The 26,272-nt window shown below is 37.7% G+C and overlaps 1 protein-coding gene across 2 annotated transcripts in view; it reads left to right on the top strand.

Moving 5' to 3' along the window:
- Nucleotides 1–26,272, top strand: part of vwf (von Willebrand factor) — a 41,858-nt gene that overhangs the window by 11,550 nt on the left and 4,036 nt on the right. For both annotated transcript variants that reach the window (XM_084123564.1, XM_084123565.1), the window contains 32 exons: nucleotides 107–302; nucleotides 547–762; nucleotides 901–1,141; nucleotides 1,428–1,522; nucleotides 1,646–1,800; nucleotides 2,548–2,651; nucleotides 2,791–2,929; nucleotides 3,025–3,159; nucleotides 6,656–6,802; nucleotides 7,700–7,840; nucleotides 7,941–8,039; nucleotides 8,160–8,316; nucleotides 8,880–9,035; nucleotides 9,137–9,272; nucleotides 9,734–11,175; nucleotides 12,880–12,990; nucleotides 13,074–13,217; nucleotides 13,307–13,450; nucleotides 14,722–14,886; nucleotides 14,980–15,026; nucleotides 16,425–16,602; nucleotides 17,747–17,961; nucleotides 18,042–18,231; nucleotides 19,147–19,476; nucleotides 20,761–21,008; nucleotides 21,127–21,229; nucleotides 21,354–21,425; nucleotides 21,635–21,736; nucleotides 21,828–22,033; nucleotides 22,148–22,297; nucleotides 24,827–24,910; nucleotides 24,998–25,181. In XM_084123564.1, coding sequence (XP_083979690.1) covers nucleotides 107–302; nucleotides 547–762; nucleotides 901–1,141; nucleotides 1,428–1,522; nucleotides 1,646–1,800; nucleotides 2,548–2,651; nucleotides 2,791–2,929; nucleotides 3,025–3,159; nucleotides 6,656–6,802; nucleotides 7,700–7,840; nucleotides 7,941–8,039; nucleotides 8,160–8,316; nucleotides 8,880–9,035; nucleotides 9,137–9,272; nucleotides 9,734–11,175; nucleotides 12,880–12,990; nucleotides 13,074–13,217; nucleotides 13,307–13,450; nucleotides 14,722–14,886; nucleotides 14,980–15,026; nucleotides 16,425–16,602; nucleotides 17,747–17,961; nucleotides 18,042–18,231; nucleotides 19,147–19,476; nucleotides 20,761–21,008; nucleotides 21,127–21,229; nucleotides 21,354–21,425; nucleotides 21,635–21,736; nucleotides 21,828–22,033; nucleotides 22,148–22,297; nucleotides 24,827–24,910; nucleotides 24,998–25,181 — 6,232 coding nt within the window. The remainder of the gene's footprint in view (nucleotides 1–106; nucleotides 303–546; nucleotides 763–900; nucleotides 1,142–1,427; nucleotides 1,523–1,645; nucleotides 1,801–2,547; nucleotides 2,652–2,790; nucleotides 2,930–3,024; nucleotides 3,160–6,655; nucleotides 6,803–7,699; nucleotides 7,841–7,940; nucleotides 8,040–8,159; nucleotides 8,317–8,879; nucleotides 9,036–9,136; nucleotides 9,273–9,733; nucleotides 11,176–12,879; nucleotides 12,991–13,073; nucleotides 13,218–13,306; nucleotides 13,451–14,721; nucleotides 14,887–14,979; nucleotides 15,027–16,424; nucleotides 16,603–17,746; nucleotides 17,962–18,041; nucleotides 18,232–19,146; nucleotides 19,477–20,760; nucleotides 21,009–21,126; nucleotides 21,230–21,353; nucleotides 21,426–21,634; nucleotides 21,737–21,827; nucleotides 22,034–22,147; nucleotides 22,298–24,826; nucleotides 24,911–24,997; nucleotides 25,182–26,272) is intronic.

The following is a 26,272-nucleotide window of genomic DNA, read 5'->3' as shown; positions in this document are numbered from 1 at the left end:
CATGTAGAGTCTGTCTATGAAATGCAGAATCTGGGACATGTATCATATATTCCCGTGCTGCAAACCTGATATGTGAGCATATGTGTGTGTGTGTGTGTGTTTGCAGCTAAACCCTGCCTATGCTGGGAAAACGTGCGGTCTGTGCGGTAATTATAATGGTAACCAAGGAGACGACTTCTTAACAGTGGGCGGGCTGGTGGAGACGCGCGTCGAAGGATTCGGCAACGCGTGGAAGATGAACGCAGACTGTGATGATCTTCAATTGCAACACTCAGATCCCTGTATTTTAAATCCTAAGAGAGGTATACACAAACACACACAAGGTTGTGACAAAAAAAAAAAAATCAATATTAGGGGCACAGATGTCAAATTTTAAGAATCTATCATTAAAACTACATATTGACCTCTAATCTGAGTATTGGCAGGGATGTAGTGGTTATGCATATTTATAAATGCATGATGTCATGATTTATAAATGCACTGAACACTAGAGGGCAACAAAGACTAGCAGTTAATAACCTGATAGATTTGTATGTGTGTCTACAGTGCGTTTTGCAGAAGAAGCCTGTGCTGTGCTGCTCTCTGTGAAGTTTGAAGCCTGTCATGATGTGGTCAGCCCTGAGCCATATGTGAAAAACTGCCGCTATGATGTGTGCTCCTGCGCAGACGGCCAAGAGTGCCTGTGTGATGCCGTCCACAGCTATGCAGCCGCCTGCGCAGCCAAGGGAGTGCTAATCAACTGGAGGGGTCATGGATACTGTGGTATGTCTCATTCTGTCTGTAGGTTAAGAGTTGAGACAGCAAAACAGTACCAAAATGGCTGAATAAACATACTAAATAGTTCATAAAAAGTCTCCCATCATGATAGAAAACCAAATGTGTGTGTGTGTGTTTGAGCAGAAATGACCTGTCCGGATGACCAGTTGTACGAGGTTTGTGGGAACGTGTGTAATCAGACGTGCCGGTCTCTATCGCTGCCTGACAGTGATTGTGATGGGTTCTGTGAAGAAGGCTGTTTCTGCCCCAGAGGACTCTTCCTCAGTGACGCAGGGGAGTGTGTGCCACCCGAACACTGCTCGTGCCACCATAACGGAGAGATCTTTGAGCCCAACGACATGATCGGTGACCATCACGCCATCTGGTTAGCAGGGAAAAAACACAGTATTTTACTATACAGTTACACATCAGGTTGCTTTGATAGCTTGATGTTTGGTCAACTGTGTCTCACCGGACTCATATGATATTAAACATAAAGACTTTGTTTACATGACACTGACTAGCGTCATATTGCCACTGTATTATTAAAATTACTAGTAGGCACTAACCAAAATATTGGCTTTAATTTAATTGAAATTTGAATTTCCAACTCCAAACATTTATGTGTATATATTTATTAGGGTTTTTTTTAATGTTATTTCTTTGTGTAGTGTATGTGAGAGTGGATCCATGCAATGCACTTCTAATGAAGCCACTGGATCAACTCTGACTGACCTCTTCTTTGACGATCATTCTTCTTCAAGAGGTATTTCTCCATGCTTTCATAACTCTGTGCATTTTTAATGGATCGCAACTGGACAGAATATTGTAGTTTAGATAAATGGAGTACATATAATGAATTCTTTGTGTGTGTGTGTTTCACCTGTAGGGCGGCGCTCTATCTCTTGTCCACCTCCACTGCAGCGGTTTGAGTGTGAAAGTGCAAGGGATGCTGGGATAGAGTGTGCTAAGACCTGCCAGAATCTGGACCTGGAGTGTGTCAGTCAGGGATGTGTGTCTGGCTGTATGTGTCCACCTGGAACGGTAAGTATCAAAGTGAACACGAAATGTTCGAATGAACCGTTTGACACTTAATATCATTAATGCTTATATTCATAAACCAAGTGGGATTGGTAAATTATGTATAGAACTATATTTATACAACTTTTCGTATTGTGAAAAAAAATTGAAAATATACAACCATTCAACAGTTTTGGATTCTTTAGTAGTCTCTTACGCTCACCAAGGCTGCCTTTATTTGATCAAAAAAAAATGAAATAGTAATATTGTGAAATATTATTGTCATTTAAAACAATTGTTTTCTATTTGAATATATTTTCAAATGTAATTTATTCCTGTGACACAAAGCTGAATTTTCAGCATCATTACTCCAGTCTTCAGTGTCACACGATCCTTCAGAAATCATTCTAATATGCGGATTTGCTGCTCAATAAACATCTATTATTATTAATAACGTTGAAATCATTTTTTTGGATTTTTTGGATGAATGTTTTATTTGAAATAGAAATCTTTTGTAAAAGTATAAATGTTAGACATTTATGTGTTACTATTTACTTGGGATTTCAAAACTGTAATGTCAATAATTGAACACCACATTATGATTAGAAAAATTTGCTAAATTATTTAAACCATTCATATTATCTACAGCATATTATAGTTACTTTTCTACATAAATAAAAATCTTTTTCTTTTACGTATGCAGCTTTTTAATGTTTACAACTTTTTAGGCTACAAGAAAAGAGAATTGTGTAATTTTATGGGTGTTTGCAGGTTCGACACAGAAGAGAATGCATTCCACAAGACCAGTGCCCTTGTTACCATAACAACCGCCCCTATGCCTCAGGACAGAGCATTAATGTGGACTGCAACACCTGGTAAATGAGCCAATCATGGATCTTCTACAGGCTGACACTGGTGTAATGTTATGTATTTGTTGCGTACATCAGATGACAAGTAGGCCTATAAACATTCATATTATTGTGTTACACAATTACATTTCCCTTTCTTTCCCAGTGTTTGTGAGAAGCGTCAGTGGAAGTGTACACAGCGTGTGTGTGACGGTGTGTGTCGTGTGATAGGAGAGACACACTACATCAGCTTTGATGGACTGAAGTTCTCGTTTCCTGGACCTTGCCAGTACGTACTAGCTCAGGTAAAGACAATATTCTCGCTCTCTTGCTCTCTTTTCTCTTCTGTCCCTCATATTCATTCATGTTTTCGCTCATTCTTCTGTGTCCGTCTGAGTAGGATTACTGCAATGGACTGGATGGCACGTTCAGGGTTCTGGTGGAGAACTCCGCTTGTGGGATCGCAGGTTACCGCTGCAGTAAAAGCATCACAGTGATGTACATGGGAGGACTGATTGTAATGGAACATGGCGAGGTAGCACTAAAATTGATTTATAGTGTTATATTTGACTTTATAAAGCAGATAGCTACAGTCTTGGATGCTTGTCAATAAAACGTTATGCTGTTGTCAATAAATGCACAGCACAGCAACAGATTTTTTCTTGGCAGAGCAAACATAGATTGGATGGATGGATGGATACAATGGTATGATTCGGTATGTAATAATAATAATAATAATAATAACTTTATTTTGTATAGCGCTTTTAAAAGTCAATTCTCAGAGCGCTTTACATAGTCAATAAAACCACGGTAAAAAAAAAATCAGCATAGTAGGCTATACAATTATTACAAAACATGCATACAAACAATGTTATAAACCTAAAAGACAAGTTAAAATCAGTAAACAAAACGTAAAATAAAATATATCACATATAGAACCACAGCAATCACGTTTCACCCAAATGCTTCTTTGAAATAATACGTTTTAAGGGATGACTTAAATAATTTCAAAGATGGAGCACTTCTAATCTGGGAGGGCAGGGAATTCCATAACTTTGGGGCGATTGAAGAAAACGCCCTATCACCCATTGTTTTTAGGCGCGTTACCGGGACAACTAAAAGGCCAGCGTCAGCTGAGCGAAGATTACGTGAAGGAAAGTACGGTACTAAGAGGTCAGAAAGATATTGCGGAGCGAGTCCATTTAACGCCTTGTAGGTCAACATAAGAATTTTAAAATCAACACGATATTCAACAGGCAGCCAGTGCAATGTCTCTAAAACAGGTTTTATATGATCTCTTTGTCTGGTCTTAGTCAGAATACGTGCAGCAGAGTTTTGTACCCACTGAAGTCGGTTCAGAATAGATTTAGATGCTCCCGCCAACAAGGCATTACAATAATCAATTCTAGAAAAAACCAGAGTATTTATTAATTTTTCTGCTACAGAAATAGGCAGCATGGGTCGTAATTTGGATATATTTCTAAGATGATAAAATGAAACTTTAACAGTATTACGTACATGCAGGTCAAATGTTAAGTTAGAATCAAAAATTACTCCCAAGTTTTTTAATTTAGATTGGAACTGTATGTCTGAGCCGTCCACATTTAAAGCTACAGATGTTACTTTGCGTAACTGGTGAGTCGAACCTATGAGCATCACCTCGGTTTTATTGCTATTTAGACATAAATAATTAACAGTCATCCAATTTTTGATTTCTGTAATGCAGTTGGAAAGGTGAGTAACAGCTACATTTACATCCGGCTTTGAGTGAATATATATCTGGGTGTCGTCAGCATATAAATGAAAATCAAGACCAAGAGACCTCAAGAGTTGGCCAAGAGGAAAAATATAAAGACTAAAAAGCAAAGGACCTAAAATTGAACCTTGAGGTACACCATATTTCACTATACCAACCTCCGATCTACTGCCACCCAGCACAACAAATTGTTTGCGATCAGAGAGATAAGATTTAAACCAGCTCAGGGCAGAATCAGATACACCAAAGACAGACTCCAGGCGAGTAAGTAAAGTACAGTGATCAATAGTGTCAAATGCAGAACTGAGATCAAGCAAAATCAGTATTGATAAACATCCAGAATCGGAAGCCATCAGTAAATCATTTGTGACTTTAACTAAAGCTGTCTCAGTGCTATGCATTTTACGGAAGCCAGATTGAAGAGGCTCAAAGAGTTCATTAACAGATAAATGAGATAACAATTTTGTTGCAACAATACGTTCTAAGATCTTAGCAATAAAAGAGAGATTAGAGATAGGACGAAAATTTCCTAGATTCTCAAAGTCACAGCTATTTGTTTTTGGAACCGGGGTTACAGCGGCAATTTTAAGTGCGGAAGGTACAACACCAGAAGACAGAGAATCATTTATAATACTCAGAAGGGGCAAACACAATGAAGTAAAACATGACTGAAACAACCTAGCTGGTATGGGGTCAACATGAGAGGTAGTAGCTTTCATCTTTAAGACCACATTACACAAAGATTGAGAATCTAACGGGAGAAATTCTTTAAGATAGACACCTGAAAATTCAATGCTATTTAGTTTTGAGATAGCAGTTGTTTTTGTAGTATTAATCTGATCTCTTATCCCCTCAATCTTATTGCTAAAAAATACAAGAAACTTGTTGCACAATTGAACAGAAGAAGAGACATTAGAATGATTTTTTCTGTTTAAAAGATTGTTAATTGAATTAAACAACCTTTTAGGGTTATCTTGATCACTTGCAATGATTTGAGCAAAGTGAGCAGACCTTATCAATACCATTTCAGTCCTATATTCACCCAAGCTTTCTTTCCAGGTGTGATGATGCACAGTTAAACCAGTAGAGCGCCACCTGCGCTCCATTTTGCGACACTGAGTTTTCATTGCACGCAGATCGTCATTATACCACGGAGCAGACCGTTTAAAAGATACAGTACGTGACTTCAAAGGAGCAAAGGTGTCCAGGCCGGATGAAAGAATTGTGTGCAGCGTATGTGCTATGTTCAGGGAAAAAATGACTACTGTCAAATAAATATAAAGAAAATAAGAACAAATAATAAAACTACAAGCAACAGCACAAATAAATACAATAGAGCAAATATTAAAATAAAATAAATCATGCTTTTCAGGTTTTTCAGGTAGGTCTAACATTAGTTTTCAGGTACAGAAATTGTAAAATGACATTGCATATTTGACTGTATAAATTAAAGATTAATCCTTATTGAAGTTACAAAAGCTATTCAATCTAGAGCAGTGAGTGTTTTCCTTGTCTTTTGTTGTTTGATTAACATTAAAAGCACAGACAGCAGGAATATTAGCCCGCTGTCACTTTAAGATAATACACACTGATACTGATACACTTGCCTCGACTGTTTCATTCATTTAAGACCGACGTAACCGACTATGCCTGCTAGGATACTCACCAAGACGGGCATATTGATATCATTTTTGTGTGAATTTGTCCATTGAAGTGCAAAACTTGAAAGAGTTCAATATTTGCGTGCTGTCTGACTGAGACTGTCTTCACATGAGCGCACACACACAATCTTCTCACAGCGCGCGCAAGTTCACATTCATTTGATCATTGCTGTTGAGTTGTAATGTATTGGGAACCCGGAATGTGTATCCATCAACAGACACATGTATTAGCAGAACTTTGTCTGTCTGTTTTACTCGTTGTTATTTTCAATAAACCATATTATTAGTGCGTCGTCAGATGGAGAACGGTACGCTTCGATTTTTTTTTACCGAGAACCGTTACACCCCTAATACATACATAGGACCATACATACATAGATACATGCATAGATATAGATACATAGATAGATACATGCATAGATATAGATACATAGATTCAGTGTATACAAAAATTGTCACACTTGCAATATCTGCAAGGTTGCTTAAATATAAAAGATTTTGTGGACTGTTAAATTATTCATCCACTAGCTTACTGTATGTTATGACAAGCATCATGTGTGAAGTAAAAGCATACAGGCTTTTTTGCTTTCTTTCTCTGTTGTCTTCTTCTGTAGGTGAGGATGAAGAGGCCTGTGTTGAAAGAGACAGTGGTTGAGATTGTGCGCTCTGGACAGTATTACATCATCCTTCTGGGTAAACACATCTCCATCACCTGGGACACAGGGACCCGAATCTCACTGCAGATCAACGGACAGTACAGGGTAACACACATACAAAGAAAAACACACACACATCTGCCTCGCTATCTAAATGGGCACATACCATAGACAACTTTTTCTTTTTTTTTATATTTATGAATAATGTTTACCTTTGAGTAGGCCTATGTTACCAAAGTGGTGAGATTTAGCAAGTTAACTAAAAAAAAAGCATATTTAGAATAAAAAATGATTCATGAATCGAATATTATGAATAAAAAAACATTTTTATCTTTAAGCATGTCCCCAAAGGGAGCCAGATTTATTAAAAATAAAATTAAATTTTTTTTTTTTAATGTTGAGATAAATTAATTAATAAAATTTCATGAATAAAAAAGATTTGAATTCTTTTGACCTTTTAGCATGTTCTGGCTTGAAAGTTTTTGTCAGATTTACCACTTAAACAAAAAAAGAATAATCATTTTATAAAGTTTAAATGATTTATGAATCCAAATGTATCTATAAAATATGATTTAGAATGATTTATTTGTACCTTTGTGCATGTCCACAATATGGGTTTTTGTCTGATTTATCTAGTTAATTAAAAAAGAAAAAAAAAAGAATAAAATGTTTTGAATCATTTTTATATTTGAACATATACCCAGTGAGTTCATACTTAGCAAGAGTTAATGTTGATGATGTTAAAATGATGTGATTTATTTCATTTATTTAATTTGGTTTTTACCTTTAGGCATGTCCCAGAAGTGAGTTTTTGTCAGATTTAGTTGAAGTGAACTCTAAAAAAAAGTTTTTTTGAGTTAAAAATAATTTATGAATTCAAATGTATGTATACAATATAATTTAGAAAATATTTTTACCTTTAAGAATGTCTGCAATATGGGTTACAACTACTTATCTTAGAATAAACAGTTGAGAAATGAAGTTAATTTGTGTGTGTTTAAGGGGAAAGTCTGTGGCCTTTGTGGAAATTTTGATGGCAGTCAGAATAACGATCTGTTGAGCAGCAGTAACCAGATGGAGGTTGGCGCTGCAGACTTTGGAAACTCGTGGAAAGTTCGACCTAGCTGTGCTGACGCTGTTCCGGTGAGTTACATCACGGCCTGAACTGGAGTGTTTTATTAGAGCAAGCCAGAACATAGAGACATGAAATGATCTGAGATTACATATTTTGATTTGCATGCAGGTGCTGTCTCAGTGCAGCACAGACATGGTGAAGCTGGTGACGGTGGAACAGTCCTGCCGTGTGCTCACCAGCACCATCTTCAGGGAGTGCAATGTTGTGGTTGGTAACACTTATACTCAATAGTCACAATTAAATGATGACAATACACTAACATGTGGTCATTACTCCGCTTTCTTACTACTTCTTACACTTGTTTACTTTTTACTCTGACTGTATCAGGTGGACCCTGAGCCGTACTGGGACATCTGTACTCATGACACATGCTCGTGTCCATCGGTTGGTGACTGTGCATGTTTCTGTAACACCATTGCCGCATACGCTCATGAATGTGCACAGAAGGGGCTGCTGGTGAACTGGAGGTCCAACGATTTATGCCGTAAGTTATATACACACACATATATATATATATATATATATATATATATATATATATATATATATATATATATATATATACACTATATTGCCAAAAGTATTGGGACACCCCTCCAAATTATTAAATTTAGGTGTTCCAATCACTTCCATGGCCACAGTTGTATAAAATCAAGCACCTAGGCATGTAGACTGCTTCTACAAACATTTGTGAAAGAATGGGTCACCCTCAGGAGCTCAGTGAATTCAAGTGTGGTACCTTAGGATAGCTGTGTGTACAAGACGAATACAGAGTTGTAGCATAACCACCATGAACCACCAATTATCGCAATAAGCTCCACGTTTTGTTACTTTCGATAAGAAACAAAGTGTCATTTTCCAAATTATGTCCATTTTATCACAAAATTCAAACAATGTCGTTTTGACGCTCTTAAATGTGGCGTGACAGATCACTATATAGGCGCCAGTTTAACCCTTTAACCCAAAGGCAGATTATTCCCTGAAATAAGTGTACTACAGAAAGTCAAACTTTACAATATTGTTTGCTAAATGACTGTTTACCTACAGCACTGAGCTGTGAGGAACTGAATAAGGATGCAGGGGTGGAGTGTGAGTGGAGATATAACACCTGTGGTAGCGCTTGCCCTCCCACCTGCCAGCATCCTGAACCTCTGAGCTGTCCCATCACATGTGTGGAGGGATGCCATGCTGTCTGCCCACCAGGTAGCACCAATTCACAGATACCTACAAGAAAATTGACTTCATAGACTTCAGTCTCACTTTTGTTCGCACATTCACTCGGTCTGTCTGCTTCAATCACTCAGGGCAAGTTTTAGATGAGGTTCTGAGGAAGTGTGTGGAACCGTCACAGTGTCAGGTGTGTGTGCATAACGGAGAGAGAATCTCCCATGGAAAACAGTTCATCATTAACCATGAAGATCCTCATCTTTGCCAGATATGGTATGCTATGCCACATATTGTTTTCATCTCCATCACTCATTACTCTATGCAGATTGTAGGAGAATTTAGGTCAAATGTAATCTCAAAATTTATAAAATAGGAAATAGGAAAAAGAGATTGTTATATACAGTAAGATGTTATACAAGTAGTATTTATTTTTATTAATATTTGTAGCTTTTATTTATCTATTTTGGTTTTCATTTTAATATTATTATATATTTACTTATTAACATATTATATTACCACATTATATTAACATTATATATCAATACATATTTTTATATATATGTACCCTTTTTTATATATGTACCCTTTATATATATAAACAGTAAATATATATATATATATATATATATATAGACTAATTTGCCACAAAATAACGGTAAGAAAATCTTTTTTATACTTTATAAAACAGGTTCTAAACAGGTTTTGTGAGATTCATCCATTTGTTATGTTTTCAGTCACTGTGAGAGCAACATGCTGACGTGCGGCCCATGTCCTACAACTGGTTTGGCCTCCACACTAGCACCAACCACTGTCAGCAACACTCCTACGCCACTCCCGTTTTCCACCCCGGTGCCAGCTGATGCCTGTGATAGGGCGATGGACCTGGCCTTCTTAGTGGACGGCTCCTCTGCTTTGAGTGAAGACGACTTCAGTTTAATCAAGCTCTTCATCATCCGGGTGGTGGAGCGGTTCAGAATGGGCTCTGCCCACACTCGCGCCACGGTTCTGCTCTTCCACTCCGGCGTGAAAAGTTATGAAATGCAGGTGCAAAAATGGATCTTTAAGAAGATGGTGCGTGAGCTGCGTTACAGTGGTGGTGATGTCGCATTTATGGACGAGGCAATAAAATATCTAGCAGTATACATTTACGATAAAAACAAGCGTGAGCACGCAGGGCGAGTCGCTATATTGCTGACGGCGAGCTCAAATCCTAGGCCCATGCGTAGTACTCAGCGTCTGCTGCGTAAAAAAGACATCACCATCCTCACTGTAGCTCTAGGGCCTGACGTCAACATGGCACAGGTTAATGAGATCACGAAGGCCACGCCCAGCAGTCGCTCATACATAGTGAGCAGCGTAGCAGAGCTAGACGACGAGGCTCTGGCCATCACAGACTACCTCTGCACTTTGGGACTGGAACCTGAACCCCCAAAGAAACCCCCTACCAGAAAGCCCAGCACCACTTCAGTCACCCCAACAACTACCACAACCTCTAAACTCACTGCCGCCACGGTTCTACCAACCGCTGCCATTGTAACCTCATTTCCTAGCATCCCCAGTCCTGGAGCGACATTTCCTCCGCCCACAGTAACAACATATGAGGTTGTCTTCCTGTTGGAAAGCTCAAATGCAGCGGGTGAGGAAGGCTTCAATGAGACACGTGATGCTTTGGTCGATGTTATCGCTTCACTCGATCAGGAAGAGGTGGAGAATCTACGGATCACGGTGATGCAGTACTCGCGCACGGTTACTGTGGTAATCAGCCGCATGGAACTGCAGCACAGGCAACAGGTGCTGCAGAGAATGCGACAGTTACGTTGGACCCAAGGTGCGGAGGTCAACACAGGCCATGCCATCCGTTCTGTGTATGAGACTGTCACTACAGACACACCAAGTAATACACCAGACCAGATGGTGTTTCTTATAACACAGAGCCCTCCGACGGACGTCATTCAGCGGCCTCCGAGCTCCACTCATAAGAAAGTGTATCCGATTGGGATCGGCCAACAGATTCGATACGAGGATCTTGCACAGTTGAGCTTCCCGGATGAACCGATCATGCTAGATAATCCCTCGGACCTTAAGAAACTGCGGCCCATGCTGATCAATATCAGTAAAACAATCAGGAGGCCTCTGCTGCCCACACTACCACCGAGAGCCACACTGCCCCCTTCAGGTCAGATACAACAATGCTACACTCTCTTCAGATTTTTCTGATAAAAATTGTAGTCAATTTGGCCAATAAATTGTGTGATTGTGTAATCAATGACTAGAAAATTTAAATGATAATCATTACTAAATAAAAATATTAAACAAAATAAGAAATATTACTTTTGTAAATAAATAGTATTTAAATAATATTTAAAGTATTTAAATAAACCACTACTAATAATAATGTTTATTTTATAGTACAACTGTAAAAATTGATGTTTGTCTTAATTTCTACATTTTCAAACACTAAACCATTGAACCTTTTGGTAAAAACCTACAAGGAGGCCTTAAAGCCTCTTTTTTTGTTGACAAAAGCCTGTTTATTAGTGCTTCTCATTAGATATCTGAGAAGATGGTTGGCGCATGTTGCATTTCTGAATTCATGTTATAAGTGACTGAAACTCAAGCAGAGATGAGTTCATGTGGAGCAGCATTTACTGTGAACCAAGCCACTCTGAAACACTGGATCACGAGTTGCTTGTGTTTAAAAGAAAGTGCCGCACTTCACTCTGAAACACAGTGTATATATTTATTTAATTAAATCGCAGCCTTTGCAATTTGATAATCACAACCAAATCGTGATTTTAGGATAGTTCACACAAAAATGAAAATTCTGTCATCATTTACTCACTGCTTGACACAAAATAAGATATTTTGAAGAATGTCTGTAACACATAAACAGTTTATTGACCCCATTGACTTCCATAGTATTTTTTCCCCCATACCATGGAAGTCAGTGGACCCCATCTTTTGGTTTGATTACCGACATTCTTCAAAATATCTTCTTTTGGTTTGGAACAACTTGAGGGTGAGTAAATTAATTTTTTATTTTTGGGTGAACTGTCCTTTTGATCGTGCAGCCCTTCTACATTCTTTCATTTCAATTGTCATCACAGTCTATTCCACTGCACAAGGTATTTTTCATCTCAGTTCTCAGATTTTTCATTGACAAGGAATGTGATTGCTGTAATTTCAATGAATAAAAGATTAAAAAGGAACAGTGAGGCAGTAGAGAGAGTGACTGGTGCGCAACAATGAAAAGATGTAATTCCCTTAATAACTGTGGAAATTGGCTGGCAAATGATGCAGAAACATGGTGTTGTACACAAAATGATCGAAAATTATTGGATTTGGATTTGTCAGTGGCAGTGGCGCAGTGCTAGCCTGTCAGACGTACTACTTTAGTTTAAAATTAAGAACTCTTAAATGACAAATACATTAGTCTGTTAAGACCTTACTCTAATTAAAATGTCAGATGGCTAATTCCAGATGACATATCAAATTATCCTATACATTTTTGGTACTATATCACACTACAAGAATTATTTTTAGAAATGAGTGTATGACAAATTATGTTGGTTTGACAATGTATCTGGCTGGCCAAGCAATCATGAAGAACACCTAAGAAACAATCTACCATCATCCTAGTAAAAATAAACTCCCTAGCACAAAGTATATGTAACATTTATCTCTTTTGAAACAGCCTGAGTAACCAAACTACTTAAGGCCTAAATAATCTAAACGTCAAGACTTTGTCAAGTCAATATTCAAATGTTGTCTTTTCTAGTTGTTGAATGCAAGGACAGTCAATACATAGATGCTTACAGAGTGAATACATAAATGCTTTCTTTGTAATTCTATGTGTGTGTGTGTGTGTGTGTTTGCTCAGTGCCGTGTTCAAAGCCCATGGACGTGCTGTTCCTGTTGAGAGCCTCTTCTGATAACCAGTTCGAAGACTTGAAAACATTTGTGAGAACTTTTATAAAGAGCACAAATATTGGTAAGTCTCCGTGAGATTGATTTTTTTTCATTGTGTGTGTATGTTATAATAGTTACATCTAGAGTTCTACTTATCTGTTGCAGGTCGCAATCACACACAGGTGGCAGTGATAGTGTATGGGGGAAAATCAGCAGTGGCGGTCACATGGAGAGATGAACAGACGGAAGACAATCTTCTCAAGCTTTTAGAAACCCTACACAGCAAGACAGACAATCCAACAAGACTGGGTAAACATGCTGTGAAGACACAGCAGCCTGACAGTTAAAACATATGCCACACTACATACATGTGGGCGTTCCTTCCTCTTTCTCCACAGGAGCTGCTCTGCGATTGGCCATACAGACAGCCATTTCCTCCACCAGTGGGGGACGAATGGGCATCCCTAAAGCTGTGGTTATGGTCGTGACTGACAGGTCAATAGACTCTGTGCAAGAGGCAGCAAACGAGGCTCTGACAGCTGGTTGGTGAAATAGTTTTATAGCTTTATCGATGCACTCTTTTAAGTGGTCCTTAATGTAGTGTTTGAGTTTCAATAGAAGTTAAACTCTATCACTAGCATCTGTGGTACATTGTTAATTTCCACAGAAAGAAATTTCAGCTTAAATCGAGCAAAAAACAACAACAACAACAAAAACCTGTTTACAGTAATGCACTTACAATATAAGTCTATGATGCAATATATTCCAGATTTACTGTACACTTCAACTGCATGACATGTTTTATTTTTAAAGGTACACTATGTAACGTTTTGCCCTCTAGTGGTTACAAAACAAAACTGCATGCATCTTGCAGAAGAACATTGTTTTGGTTGTGCTTCAGCTTTGCGTGACTTGTGTGGATGAATACTCTGTGAAAGAAACATAACCGAGAAACATAGTACTTCAACTACACCCCAGAAAAAACAAATGTAATAGTTTACCGATCTGAGTCGGCTCCAATTGAACATATTGTTTAAAAAAAAAAGAGAAAGAGATTATCCTACTGCTCATAAAACATTCACTACTAGGCTTAAGAGATATAACCAGATTAGATGGAAAGGATCTCAAGCTGACTAGCTGAAGTCATTAGTTCAATTAGTTACATTTTTTCCTGATGTAATCAACAGAATGCCACTATGAAAGCGCTTTAGTGTCACATTAACATAAAAGAAAATCAAACAAAAATCTTTTTTGGAGAATTAAGTCATGATGTTTTGAAAACAGGCCTTTTATGAGATTAAAAAGTCAAAGTTTCAAGACTAAAGTCATAGCATTATGAGATTTAAGTCGGTGCATTATTGGATTATAGTCATAAAATTATGAGAATAAAGTCATAAAGAAACATCAAAGTGCAGTAGAGTCGACCACCGGTTGCTAGTTCAGACTGCACAAAAGAGACAATTTCCTGAATGTCTGACTGGCTCTTTCTTCTGAATAAATTCGATTTCCTACATAACTGCTGCAGTGTCCTCATACTAATGATAACTTGGTGCTGATGCAGCAAAAGACCAAGGATTTCTTAGTTGCTAAATCCTACAGTATGATTTAACTAAATGCACCACATCCATTTCTTGCATTAATGAAGCTGCAGCCTCTGTCTGCACCCTATTCCTATTGTAGCAGTTTATTATAATACTGTGGTTGTTTTCTCAAAATATTTCTCCTTTATTTACACGATATTATGCATTTTAAATTTTTGCTTTTATTCTCATAACATTATGTCTTAAAAGCAACATGTATTTGTTGCATACAGGTGTGTCAGTGTTTCCCATTGGACTGGGTAACCAATATGACCAAACTGAACTGAGCACGCTCGCGGGTACACACGCTCAGGACAACATCATTCGGCTGAGCAGCACAGAGTACCTGCTCGCCATGGCTGCACTCGACCAATCGTTCACCGACAAACTCTGCCGAGGTGAGACTCAACGTGTACACATTACACAAATAAACAGGACTAATGTAGCAATTTGATTATAATGATGATGATGATGATGATGATGTCCCTCAGCGGGTCCTCCTGGAGTGTGTGTGGATGATGAAGGGAATGAACGGAAGGTGAGCAGTTTTTTAGTGGGATGCAAAATTCCCTTCATGCCATCAAACTTCCATTAAAGGCCTCAACTTTAAGAACATCAGCTTCTAATTTTCTTCCATACAACCTCTTGATCTGATGCAGACTTTCCGAGAACTCAAATCCAATCCATTTCATTGGATCTCAGGATCCATAATCAATTTCACTGGATCAGGCGTTCTGGGCCAATAACTTCATCCCTCAAAAACCTTTTTGAGGTTGAGCTGCTCATTAACAGATCATTTAATCTAAGGCCAGAAACATATTCTATGCAAGTGAGCAAACATGAATGCTTGGCCAATGCATTACAAGCATGCATAATGAACATGCATTTTTGGGTGACAATGGCAGTAGTTAAACACTGAACTTAAGGGGGCGATAGAGTTACATTGAAATGTTTGTGCCATTAAAACAGGATGTGGTGTTTTTCAGACAGTTAGCTATAAATATCATTAACTGAATTTGCTCATCAAGAGTCTCTTCAAACTGTTGCTCTGCCGTGGTAAAATAACCAATGAGAATGAGAAAAATGACCACTGAAGACCCCCATAGCGCCACATGTCACATTACTTGCATAGCGTATGTTTCGTCTACCTAGGGCTGCATGATTTGGGGGGGAAATCTACAGTAACTGATTTTTCTGAAATTGCGATTGCAATTTAAAATGCTATAAAAAGAACTCCAGGATTGATGTGCTTGTTTGTTGGGCTGCACAATTTGGCCAAAAATTTGTGATTATATATCAATATGACTATAAAATAATAATAATGATAATTGTATTGTAAAATAAAAAAATCTTCTTATTTTTATGATTATTATAACTAAATTAAATTATTAAAAATAAGTAGTATTACTTTCGTAACATTTCACTGTAAAATAAAAAATATATTTAAGAAAAAATATATTTTTTTATCATTTTATTTTATAGTACAACTATTCAATTACAATACTAATATTTAAGGATTCATTTTTCATTTTCAAACGTCAAATCATCACACTTTTATTTTGGTGGAAAACCACTGGGAGCTTCTCTTGTTGACAACAGTAGGATTATAAATGTTTCTTATTATAAGTTTGGGAAGATGGTTGGCGCATGGTTGCGTTTCCAAGCGACTCAAACTCAGAGCAAATACAGAGATGACTTTGTGTGGAGCAGCATTTACTGCTGACCGAGCCACACATTGAAAAAACTGGATCATGAACTTGTGTGTAAAAATGCACAGTGCCACACTTCACTCTGACACATGCAGCGCATATATTTATTCAATAAAATTTTTGTTTTATTTAAAGTAATCGTGCAGCACTTACTGCAGACTAACAAAGGCTCCTGAAGTTCTGGTTTGTGCATCAAAATAACTATTCTGACTATTTCTGTCCATCAGCCTGGTGAGACATGGCTGTTGTCAGATGACTGTCACTCAGTGCTGTGCAACCCATCAGGCACAGTAACGGTGCAGAGCCACCGCATCAACTGTGAGAAGATGGAGCCTCCAGTCTGCAAAAACAGCCTTCCAGCCCTCCGCTACAATCACCACTGCGGCTGTACCTGGACTTGCCCCTGTATGAACACACACCCCTAATTATGCAACAACCAACACATTAAAGAGGACCTATTATGCCCTTTTTTAAAAGTCTTGATTTTGGTTTTGGGGTCTACTAGAATAGGTTTTCATACTTAAATGTTCAAAAAACACATTATTTTTCACATATTTTACATTATTGCAGCACCTCTTTTCCCAGTCTGTCAGAAACGCTCTGTTTAATTCCAGGAAGACCCACCTTTCAAAAAGAGCGGTGTGCTCTGATTGGTCGGCTGGACCAGTATGTTGTGATTGGCTGTTTTGGAAATATTTAAACACACTACTAACGCAACTCAACCAGGCCTCGCGCCCTATATTTTGCATATGCATGGGGGCAGGAATTATTTAAATGAGGAATATTTTGATGTGTTCGTTCCCAAAAGAAAACTCAAGACTACAATCAAGGCGTTTCAGGGAGTTCAGAAACTGATATAGAGAATAACTCTCTTTGGAATGACTTTGTACTTTGTAACTTCACAGACCTTTTGTTCCTGATGCTCAAAGCATAATAGGTCCTCATTTTAGGTAATTTTTACTCAAACTTGGATTAAAATTGCAAAATAGCACTTAATTTCCGAGATGATACTGTATTAAACATCCAATGTGATGAGGCCAAGTGACAACAATTTAGCGTTATACTGTTTAAAGCTACACTGTGTAATTTATGTGTAATTACTTCTACCAACTAATCAAGTATTCTCGTAAGCATATAATCTGCCATTTAGAATACATACGAGTGAGTCGCTTGAATGGCGGCAGCCATGTTGCGCCTCCAACATTAGCCAAAGAGGGACATACCTGGAAATTCAAGCTTCGCCTTTCGCGTTTTTACACTCTATGTGACGAATGCGAGGGGGAGATTACTCGCGACTGCCGGCAGATTTGAAATAATAGGGCCACTGTAAGAGTTAAAACGCCCTCAGAATGGGAGGGGCTAGAAAGTAATATTCAGTTGGTAGTCATAAACAATTTCACCGCTAGATGGGAGAAAATCCTACACAGTGTAGCTTTAAAACGTTGCATACTGCATTGTTTTACAAACCATAAAAAAATAAAATAAAAAAAAAATGGAAATGCATGAACTGTAAACTTTTAACTTGAACATGCTTACTTTCTTTCCCCAGGTAGTTGCATGGGTAGCTCCACTAGCCATGTTGTGTCCTTTTCGGGAGCGGCTCTGAAGCTAAGAGCCGCTTGCTCCTATTTGCTGCTTCGCTCAGGAGGGGCGGAGCTAGTGTTGCATGCGGCTGCCTGTCAAAACTCGCCCAATCAGATCTGCATGAAGAGCCTGGAGCTGAAGGAGGGCGGGACAAGTGTGGTGCTACAGGATGACATGAAGGTAGATGCACTGAAAAAGCATGTAAAGTGAAAGAGCTAATCAAGTTAGCAAAGAGATTAAACATGTTCTCTATATTTCAGGTGACTGTGGGCGGTGTGTTTACCGCAGTCCCTTTCAGAATCCAGGGAGTAACTGTGACACAAATTGGTGCTATACTACACCAGCTGAGATCAGAGCAGCATGGTTTCACACTCACCTTCACTCCCCACAGCAATGAGTTCATGATCAACATGGACATCTCCATGAAACCTAACACCACTGGCGTATGCGGTAAATACAGTTCCTTTAAGCTGACGACTAATTTTTGTGCTTGATTGCTGATGAGAGTTTTACTTTAATTAATTTTGTAGTATTCAAAATTAATTTTTAAATTCCAATCTAGTCCTTGAAAGTCCAATCGAGTCCTTGCATCCTTGCAATCAGGATGCAAAATTGTCAAATTCATATTTAAAGAGGGAGAATTATGAAATGGTTATGAAATTAAATTCAGAGAAGTTTATATAACTGCTCTGTGGCTTTTAACATTTGTTAATACACTTTATTTATTTATTCATAATTCATAAACATGGAGTATTCCCATCAGATAATATTAACATTAGACAATATTAATAATCAATCCAATGTCGTCTATAGAAATTTGTATTTAGTTCAGTCATTAGTTAAATTATTTAAAGAATATATATATATATATATATATATATATATATATATAAAAATTATTTTATATATATTATTATTTTATTAGAATATATATATATATATATATATATATATATATATATATATACAGCAGTTGTGGTCAGAATGATTGGCACCCCTGGTAAATATGATCAAAGATGGCTGTAAAAAATAAATCTGCATTGTTTATCCTTGTTTAGATCTTTCATTTAAAAGAAATTAATTTTGAGGAAGGTCAGTATTTACTTGTAGATAAGTTATCTGGCTGTATGGCAACATTTAAACCTGTTTTTGTTTTTCTTTTAACTAGGTTAAATATAAAGTTAAATAAAGTTAAATGTAATCAGTTGAGAAAATATATAGCAGGAAATAAATGGGCATAATTTGGACAAAATATGACGATGTCGAAATTCTTTCAATTGCAGTTCTTCTTCCTGTCAGTCTAATTCAAACTCCAGTTCAACATCTTGTGGGGTGTGTAAAGTAACTTGTCCATCTCTCTTCCAGGTTCCTGCTCTGATGAGCAGACAGGTCTAGTGTTATCTGACGGCAGTGTGACCACAGACCCTGACGTGTACCTGAAGGGATGGGCTCTGGGCGAGTGTGTCCAGCATCTGGAGGTTGAGTCGTGTGCTGCTGGTGTGGCGAAGGGCTGTGATGTGTTAAGTTCTGAGGTGTTCAGTCGCTGTCACGCGCTGGTTCCTTTGCAGGACTATGTGCAGATCTGTCAGAGAGTGGCCTGCCAGCCTAATGCGGTGTGTGACCTTGTAACCGCCTACAGCACAGTGTGCCGTCAACAGGGAGTGTGTGTGGACTGGAGGACGCCCACCCTCTGCCGTGAGTCTTCTGTGATTAATGAGTCATGAAGTGAAGCGTGTTGCGACCCTCTCAGATCAGTGGCTCTAGGCCTGTGAGGTGGTGGTACTTTGATCAATGTACCTGAGAAAGAGAACAAACAGGAATTACACCAGGTCTGTGTGCAGTCATGAAAGTCTTAAGCTTGAAAGAAAGTTTAATGTGGGAGCTACAGATCTAGTAGCTGGTATTAAAGGAATAGATCAACCCAAAAATGAAAATGATGGCATCAATTAATCACCCTCATGTCGTTCCAAACCAGTATTCTGTTATTACCACAAAAGGAGACATATTTACACACCTCTTGACCAAACTCCAAAAAACGATAATAAAACACCATATAATATATATACTATCTTGTGAGATAGTGTTCTTGACTTCTGTAGTTATACTTTGTTTTGTGTAATATTTTTTTTTTTTAAATTTAGGTCATTATTATTATTAATCACTGATAATATCCACCCCTCCAGCAGTGTTTAGTATTGTTTATATACTAATATAGTATTTATTAATATTTTGAATTTTTTAATATTTTGAATAACTTTTATTTTTATATTTTCATTTTAGTTCTTTAATCATGTTATTAGTTTTTTAATATGTATATTAGCTTTATTTTTATTTAATTTTTTTCATGCTTTTTTTAAAAAAGGTTTTAGTTTTAGTTAACAATAACAGTGCTGCTCTTTAGAAGATTATAAAAGAAAAAAAAGGGGGAAACAGAAATAGAAAATGTAAAAAATATATATTAAAAAAATAATAATTAAAATTGTCTCTATGAATTGTTGTTGTTTGGAAAGAACCAGATGACATTTTCCCCACGTTATGAAAAACAGCATACATGTTTAGAACAACATGAAGATGAGCAAATAATGATCATAATTTGAGATTATCAAAAATGTTTTCAAAATCCCTGCTTTTATGTTGCGCAAATCATCAGTGTATATTATTCTAAAAAAAGATTTTTCATAAAAATGTATTAACTTCCGTCACCTCCTTTCCTCCAATTTTCCTTACTGCAGATTAAACAATTCACACAAGTCACACATGTGGGGGAGGGGGGAGATATTAAACAATGACATAAAAAAAAAAATCTCCAGATGGACAAAATCAAATCCCACCCCACATTATTTTCTACTGTATCCTACTTTTCACCGAAATGTTGCATTACAGAATTAAATATGTTGTGAACTGCATATTGTTAATCATTTTGTATTCGACACTTAATTGAGATTGAATTGTCAAATATCTCAATTTCTGTGTGTGTAGCCATGTCATGCTCAGGCTCTATGGAATACGCTGCGTGTCAAACGGGATGTTTGGAGCAGTGCGGCCAAAGCCAGTTCAGTCCTGGTGACATGATGGGTGATGGTTTAATGAAGGGCAATGGATCACTGTGCTTGAACACTCCCACAGAGGGCTGTTTCTGCCCTGAAGGGTCTGTGTTAATGGGAGATAAGTGTGTAGGCAAAGAGGCCTGCAGTCAGTGTATGGACCACCATGGGAAAGCCCATCAGGTATTGAACATTAGTGCCTTTATGATATTGCTATGCCACCTTTATAAAACCAATAAGCCTTTGTCAGATCTGTGGAATTGCATACAACAGTCTTGTGATCTTTGTGTGTGTGTTTCAGTTTATGGAAAGCTGGAATCCTGAGGAAAACCCCTGTCTTCTGTGTGTGTGTCTGGATCAGCAGCGCATCAACTGCACAGCTTTACCCTGCAGCAATGCTAAAGGTAAAGACACAATGTGCATATGTTCTCTCTCACTGTCACTCTCGTCCACTACACTATTATCAGCCCCATTTCTCCAAGTGGTTTCTCAATGTGTGTTGTCATGGCAACTGTTGCTGTGCTACAGCCCCAGAGTGTGGACAATGTGAGGTTCTCCAGGAGAAGATGGGATCCAAGTGCTGCCCTGAATATGAGTGTGGTGAGCTGAGAATACACACACACCTCCATACTCACACACAAATTTCATTTCCCTTATACAGTCATATAAATCTTAACCTAATGTCCTCTTGTTGATAAAAAAGGCTCATGGATATATTACGCTTTTACTACCATATACTCACAGGTATGATGACACCTAATGGCAATACTATGATATAGTGTTGTGATGTACTGTGTGTGTGTTTGTAGTGTGTGATGCAAACTGTAAGCGGTCAGATCCCCCTCTCTGTGATCATGGGCTCAGTGTCGTCCTCACAAACCCTGGAGATTGTCTGCCAGTTTACCAGTGTGGTGAGTGCACATAAACACACATACTCTAGTACGTTTCACATAGATGGTTTTCAATCACGTACAAATGATCTCTTTCACCGCCCTCTCTCAGTTTGTAAAAGGGATCAGTGTCCTGTGTCAACAAAACCATCCTGCCCTGCATACAAGAAGCTGTCGGTCACACCATCAGAGTGCTGCGATTCGTACGGATGTGTGTGCGACTGTCAGAACATCACCCGCACATGCCCTCCGGGTTACATCACGAATACTAACACCAACGATTGCGGCTGCATAGAGGTCACCTGCACGCCTGATAAGGTTGGCACTCTTTTGCGCTCTCGCTGCGCAGGTGTTATTCACTTGACCTTGCAGCTCCATGTCCTGAGGAGTGTGCTCTGCAATCAGCATGTGATTGACTATTTATATGTGCAGGTGTGTGTGGTGGACGCTGTGGTGTACCAGGTGGGCAGCAGGTGGGATGAGAAGTGTAAAACCTGCACCTGCACGCAGCAAACAGACAGACAGACAGGCCTGCACATCGCTCAGTGTGTGGACCCCGTCTGCAACCAGATCTGCCCTCTGGTGCGTCTTACACAACTTAGTTTCAATCTTTTTGGGTTTGAGTAATATTAATTTGTGAATTTTTATGAATTTTATTTAATTTTATGAACATTGAATGTATTATAATGATCGTATGTTATTTTAAAAAGGACCTATTATGCCCTTTTACTAAGTCTTGATTTTGTTTTTGGGGTCTACTAATAGGTTTTCATGCATGAAAAAACACATAATTATTTTTTTATACATATTTTCCATTATTGCAGCACCTCTCTTTCCAATCTGTCAGTAACGCTCTGTTTAGTCTCTATGAAGCCCCTCCTTCCAAAAAGAGAAATGTGCTCTGATTGGTCACCATTGTGTTGTGATTGGTCAACTGGTTTGATAAAAATGTCAACCCCTTAACCGCAAGTTTCAACAAACCACTAACACAGCTCAAGCAGGCCTCACACCTTTTTTTCGGACGATTTGGTCAGGAATTATTTAAAGACCCCCTGTGGTGAAAATCAAGGTTTTAATTTTTGTTTATATGTCTATGTGGTGCTTTTTAATATGCTTTAAGACAAACCAGGTGCAAATTCAACATACATGTTTGTGATTGGCTACATTGCTATATTTTCACAGGAAAACATGTTTAGGTATTTCATTGTGATCATCAAAGATGTGTTTTAAGGGATACAATTATTGACTGCAGGAGGACTTTAAATATATGCTTGTTCCCAGTAGAAAACTGAAAAGACCATAATCGAGGCGTTTCAAGGCTGTTCTAACTGATATAGAGAATAACTCCCTTTTGAGTGACTTTGTGCTTTGTAACTTCACAGACCATTTTCATGCGTCTTCTTTCTTGAATGGAATTCAAGCGTAGTTCAGGCAGACCACTGATCGCTAAATAATATCACCTGACGCTCAACTGATTTGTTACTCCACCTACTCTAATCAACTATAGTATTTAAGCTCATTCAACGAATGCTCCGCAGTCTGTCGCACAGACATTTACACCCACCTCCACCCCTTCACCTCCTAGCATCTTCATAATAGAGCAGTGGGTCCTGTATAGAAACTCTATGTACATAATCATTGTATCTCCTTCTGTAAACATATGCTAAGAAACATTTGGTTATTAAATTTGTGTCTCAAGGATGCATCTCAAGCTGTCTAGTATAGCAGCTCGAGCACCTTAGAGCCTCTCGCCAAATCCAAAGATTGATAAATAAATCAGATAAATAAATAAATTTTCATTTCCCGACTGAACTAAAGAAAGTTGAAAATGTAACAAATCATAATAGGTCCTCTTTAAAAGACAACATGTAGCAGCATTTACAGTGCATTTAACTTCTGTATTGTGCACAATATTACACAATATTCTGTATTGTGTACTGCATGAATATTCATTGAGGCTTGAATTCAGGCTATGATATTACAAGTTATTTTTACTAAGGCATCCATAATTATTACTCATACTCTCAGAAGGGATCTGAAGTACCTCTCACCTCAAGTATTACATTTACATGCACTTATTCAGCATTGAATGAAACCAACGTCCCTTTAAAGTCGGGATGAAATGAAAGAAGAGACAGATCTTTTCGTCTGTATTGTGATGTACATCTGAGAGAAATAGGTTATCAGAAAAGCAAAGAAAATTAGGGCAGGGACTTGGTTCTATCCATCAGTTTTTGATTCGTATATGAACATATTCATGTAAGAATCATTCACAATAATATCAACAACGTGCATTTAGAAAATGCGACTTTAATGCAAGCCATGAACTTGGTGAATATCTTGGTAACAACCCAGGCAGCGATTTCCAGTCATGAATTTTAATGTTATGCTTAAGTAACACATTTCAAATCAAGAAAAAAAATCTGCCAACAATAGTTTTGTGCTTCTTTTAAAAATTCACACAAAATACTATATATTTTCAGGCTGGTCCAGCTAACACATACGCATTAAAGAGTAAACAAACAGTTGATACATCTATGAGAAAGGCAATTGGCTCTTCGCAAGGCAGGACTACAGCCACCATATTGAGTGTTATAATTTCTCCTGTTCATTTCTATACAAGTGAACTATATCCCCTTATAATGTCTTTGTGACATTATACATAATATATTACATATATTATTTATACCTCAAATTATGCAACATGTTGAGCAGGTGTGCTATTACTCTTCTCAGTTTTACTATTGTCTCTTGGTGGATAAAGCAGGCAAAATAACCCCATAGACTCTTATATCTAGTGACCAGAATATGATAGTGGCTCTTTTGATTTGGGTGAGAAATCAAACACTTGGCAACCACCAAGAACACCGCAACAGCATTTTATTTTTTTTATAAAAATCTACTTAATATAATTTCCTTCACCCCTGCAGTCTCTTTGTCATGTTAACAAAAAGGAAACTATTTAAAAGTGTAATTTGTTTTAAACTTTCAGAATTACATTCATGTTTTCCCATACAATAACATGCAGTGATGAATCATGCACAGTATGTCTAGAGACATTTATAGCAAAGTAAAAATGATTGTGATTTCACATTGATTTTGTATATGCAGGGAACCACATACTCACATTCAGAAAGCGAGTGCTGCGGTCACTGCCGTAAATCCAGCTGTGTGGAAGGAGGCTATATGAGACAGGCGAGTAGAGTCTTTTTCCTTCTACTCTCTGCTTGTGTTTGAATGCGCTATGATCTGAAATAAATCTTTGACTTCACATGTGTGCAGGTGGGAGAGCAGTGGGTGTCTCCGCACGACAGATGTGTGTGGAGCGAATGTGTACAGGTCAACGAGGAAGTGTTCATCCAGCATACAAACGCGTCCTGCCACCTCATGGACACGCCAACCTGTCCACTGGGCACAGAGCTCCAGTGCAATACAGTGGATGACTGCTGCCCGACCTGCCACTGCGGTACAGACACATACAGTCCAAACTTAACTTAACTTAATGCCACACCTGCCAATGATAGATGAACTGATCAAATACATTTATTTTCCTATATATTTATTACATTATTTATAACAATGCAATTATTTAGCTGGTTTTCCTTTGGATATTTGTGGCTAACAATGCAAATTATTAGAAATGCACCCTTGTGTGCTCTTAATGTGTGGTCACATTTGCCATTGTTTTGCAAATGTTTGGGAGTGATATCCAGGCATTTCAATATGAATCCACAAACCAGCTGTTTGGTTTGGAGGTGACGATATGTCGGCCACTATATCAGTATCGGCCGGTTTATGTTCATTTTTAAAGTTATTGTTATCAACCCGAACCAAGAACATTTGGCTGATATATTAAACCTGATAAATAATGTATTTCCTTCAGCTGAGACACTTCAGATGCGCATTGTTCGCCATGATGTTTTTGAATTGTTTTAAATATGATTAAAATCACTTTGAAAGAAAAATACAGTTAAGTGCAATATGCGCAGCCCAAGTCTGTCATATAGGCTTCATAAATTATAATGAGAACATTATTATAATTGTGTGCTTGGGACATGGTGAGACTTTTGTTTTTGTAATCAGGCAAATAAAAAATTGGATTTAGATTTATTGGCCAATATTGGTTTTCAAATATAAAGAGTTATCGGTATCGGTCTCTAAAAGTGACTTCTGTGTGAGCTGCGCTTCATACATCGCTACACTATTGACAATAGACAATGGATCTTTTTTTGCTTGTGAAATTTCACCAACATTTTGCCAATGTGACCACACTTTTAAAGAGAAAGAACACTTCAAGAAGGATTCATTCTTTGCCATAATCTATTACTATTCCTGTAGTAGAGTGTTACGTGATGATCTAAATCTTTATATAGGTGGCAACAATTAAATATTCACAACTGGTTTACATCGATAAATAAAAGCCAATATTGGATATATCAAATTTAAATTGAATTGTAATATAAACACTATAAATAGCAACGGCAAACTTATTGTAGAAATTCAAATAATCATAATAACAATAAAACTTCAATAAATAAATAACATGACATACAATAA

The sequence above is a fragment of the Abramis brama genome (genome assembly GCF_963993115.1).
Source record: "Abramis brama genome assembly, chromosome: 9".
Taxonomy (NCBI): Eukaryota; Metazoa; Chordata; class Actinopteri; order Cypriniformes; family Leuciscidae; genus Abramis; species Abramis brama.
The sequence above is the reverse complement of the archived record's forward strand: the minus strand, read 5'-3'. Positions and strand labels throughout refer to the sequence as shown.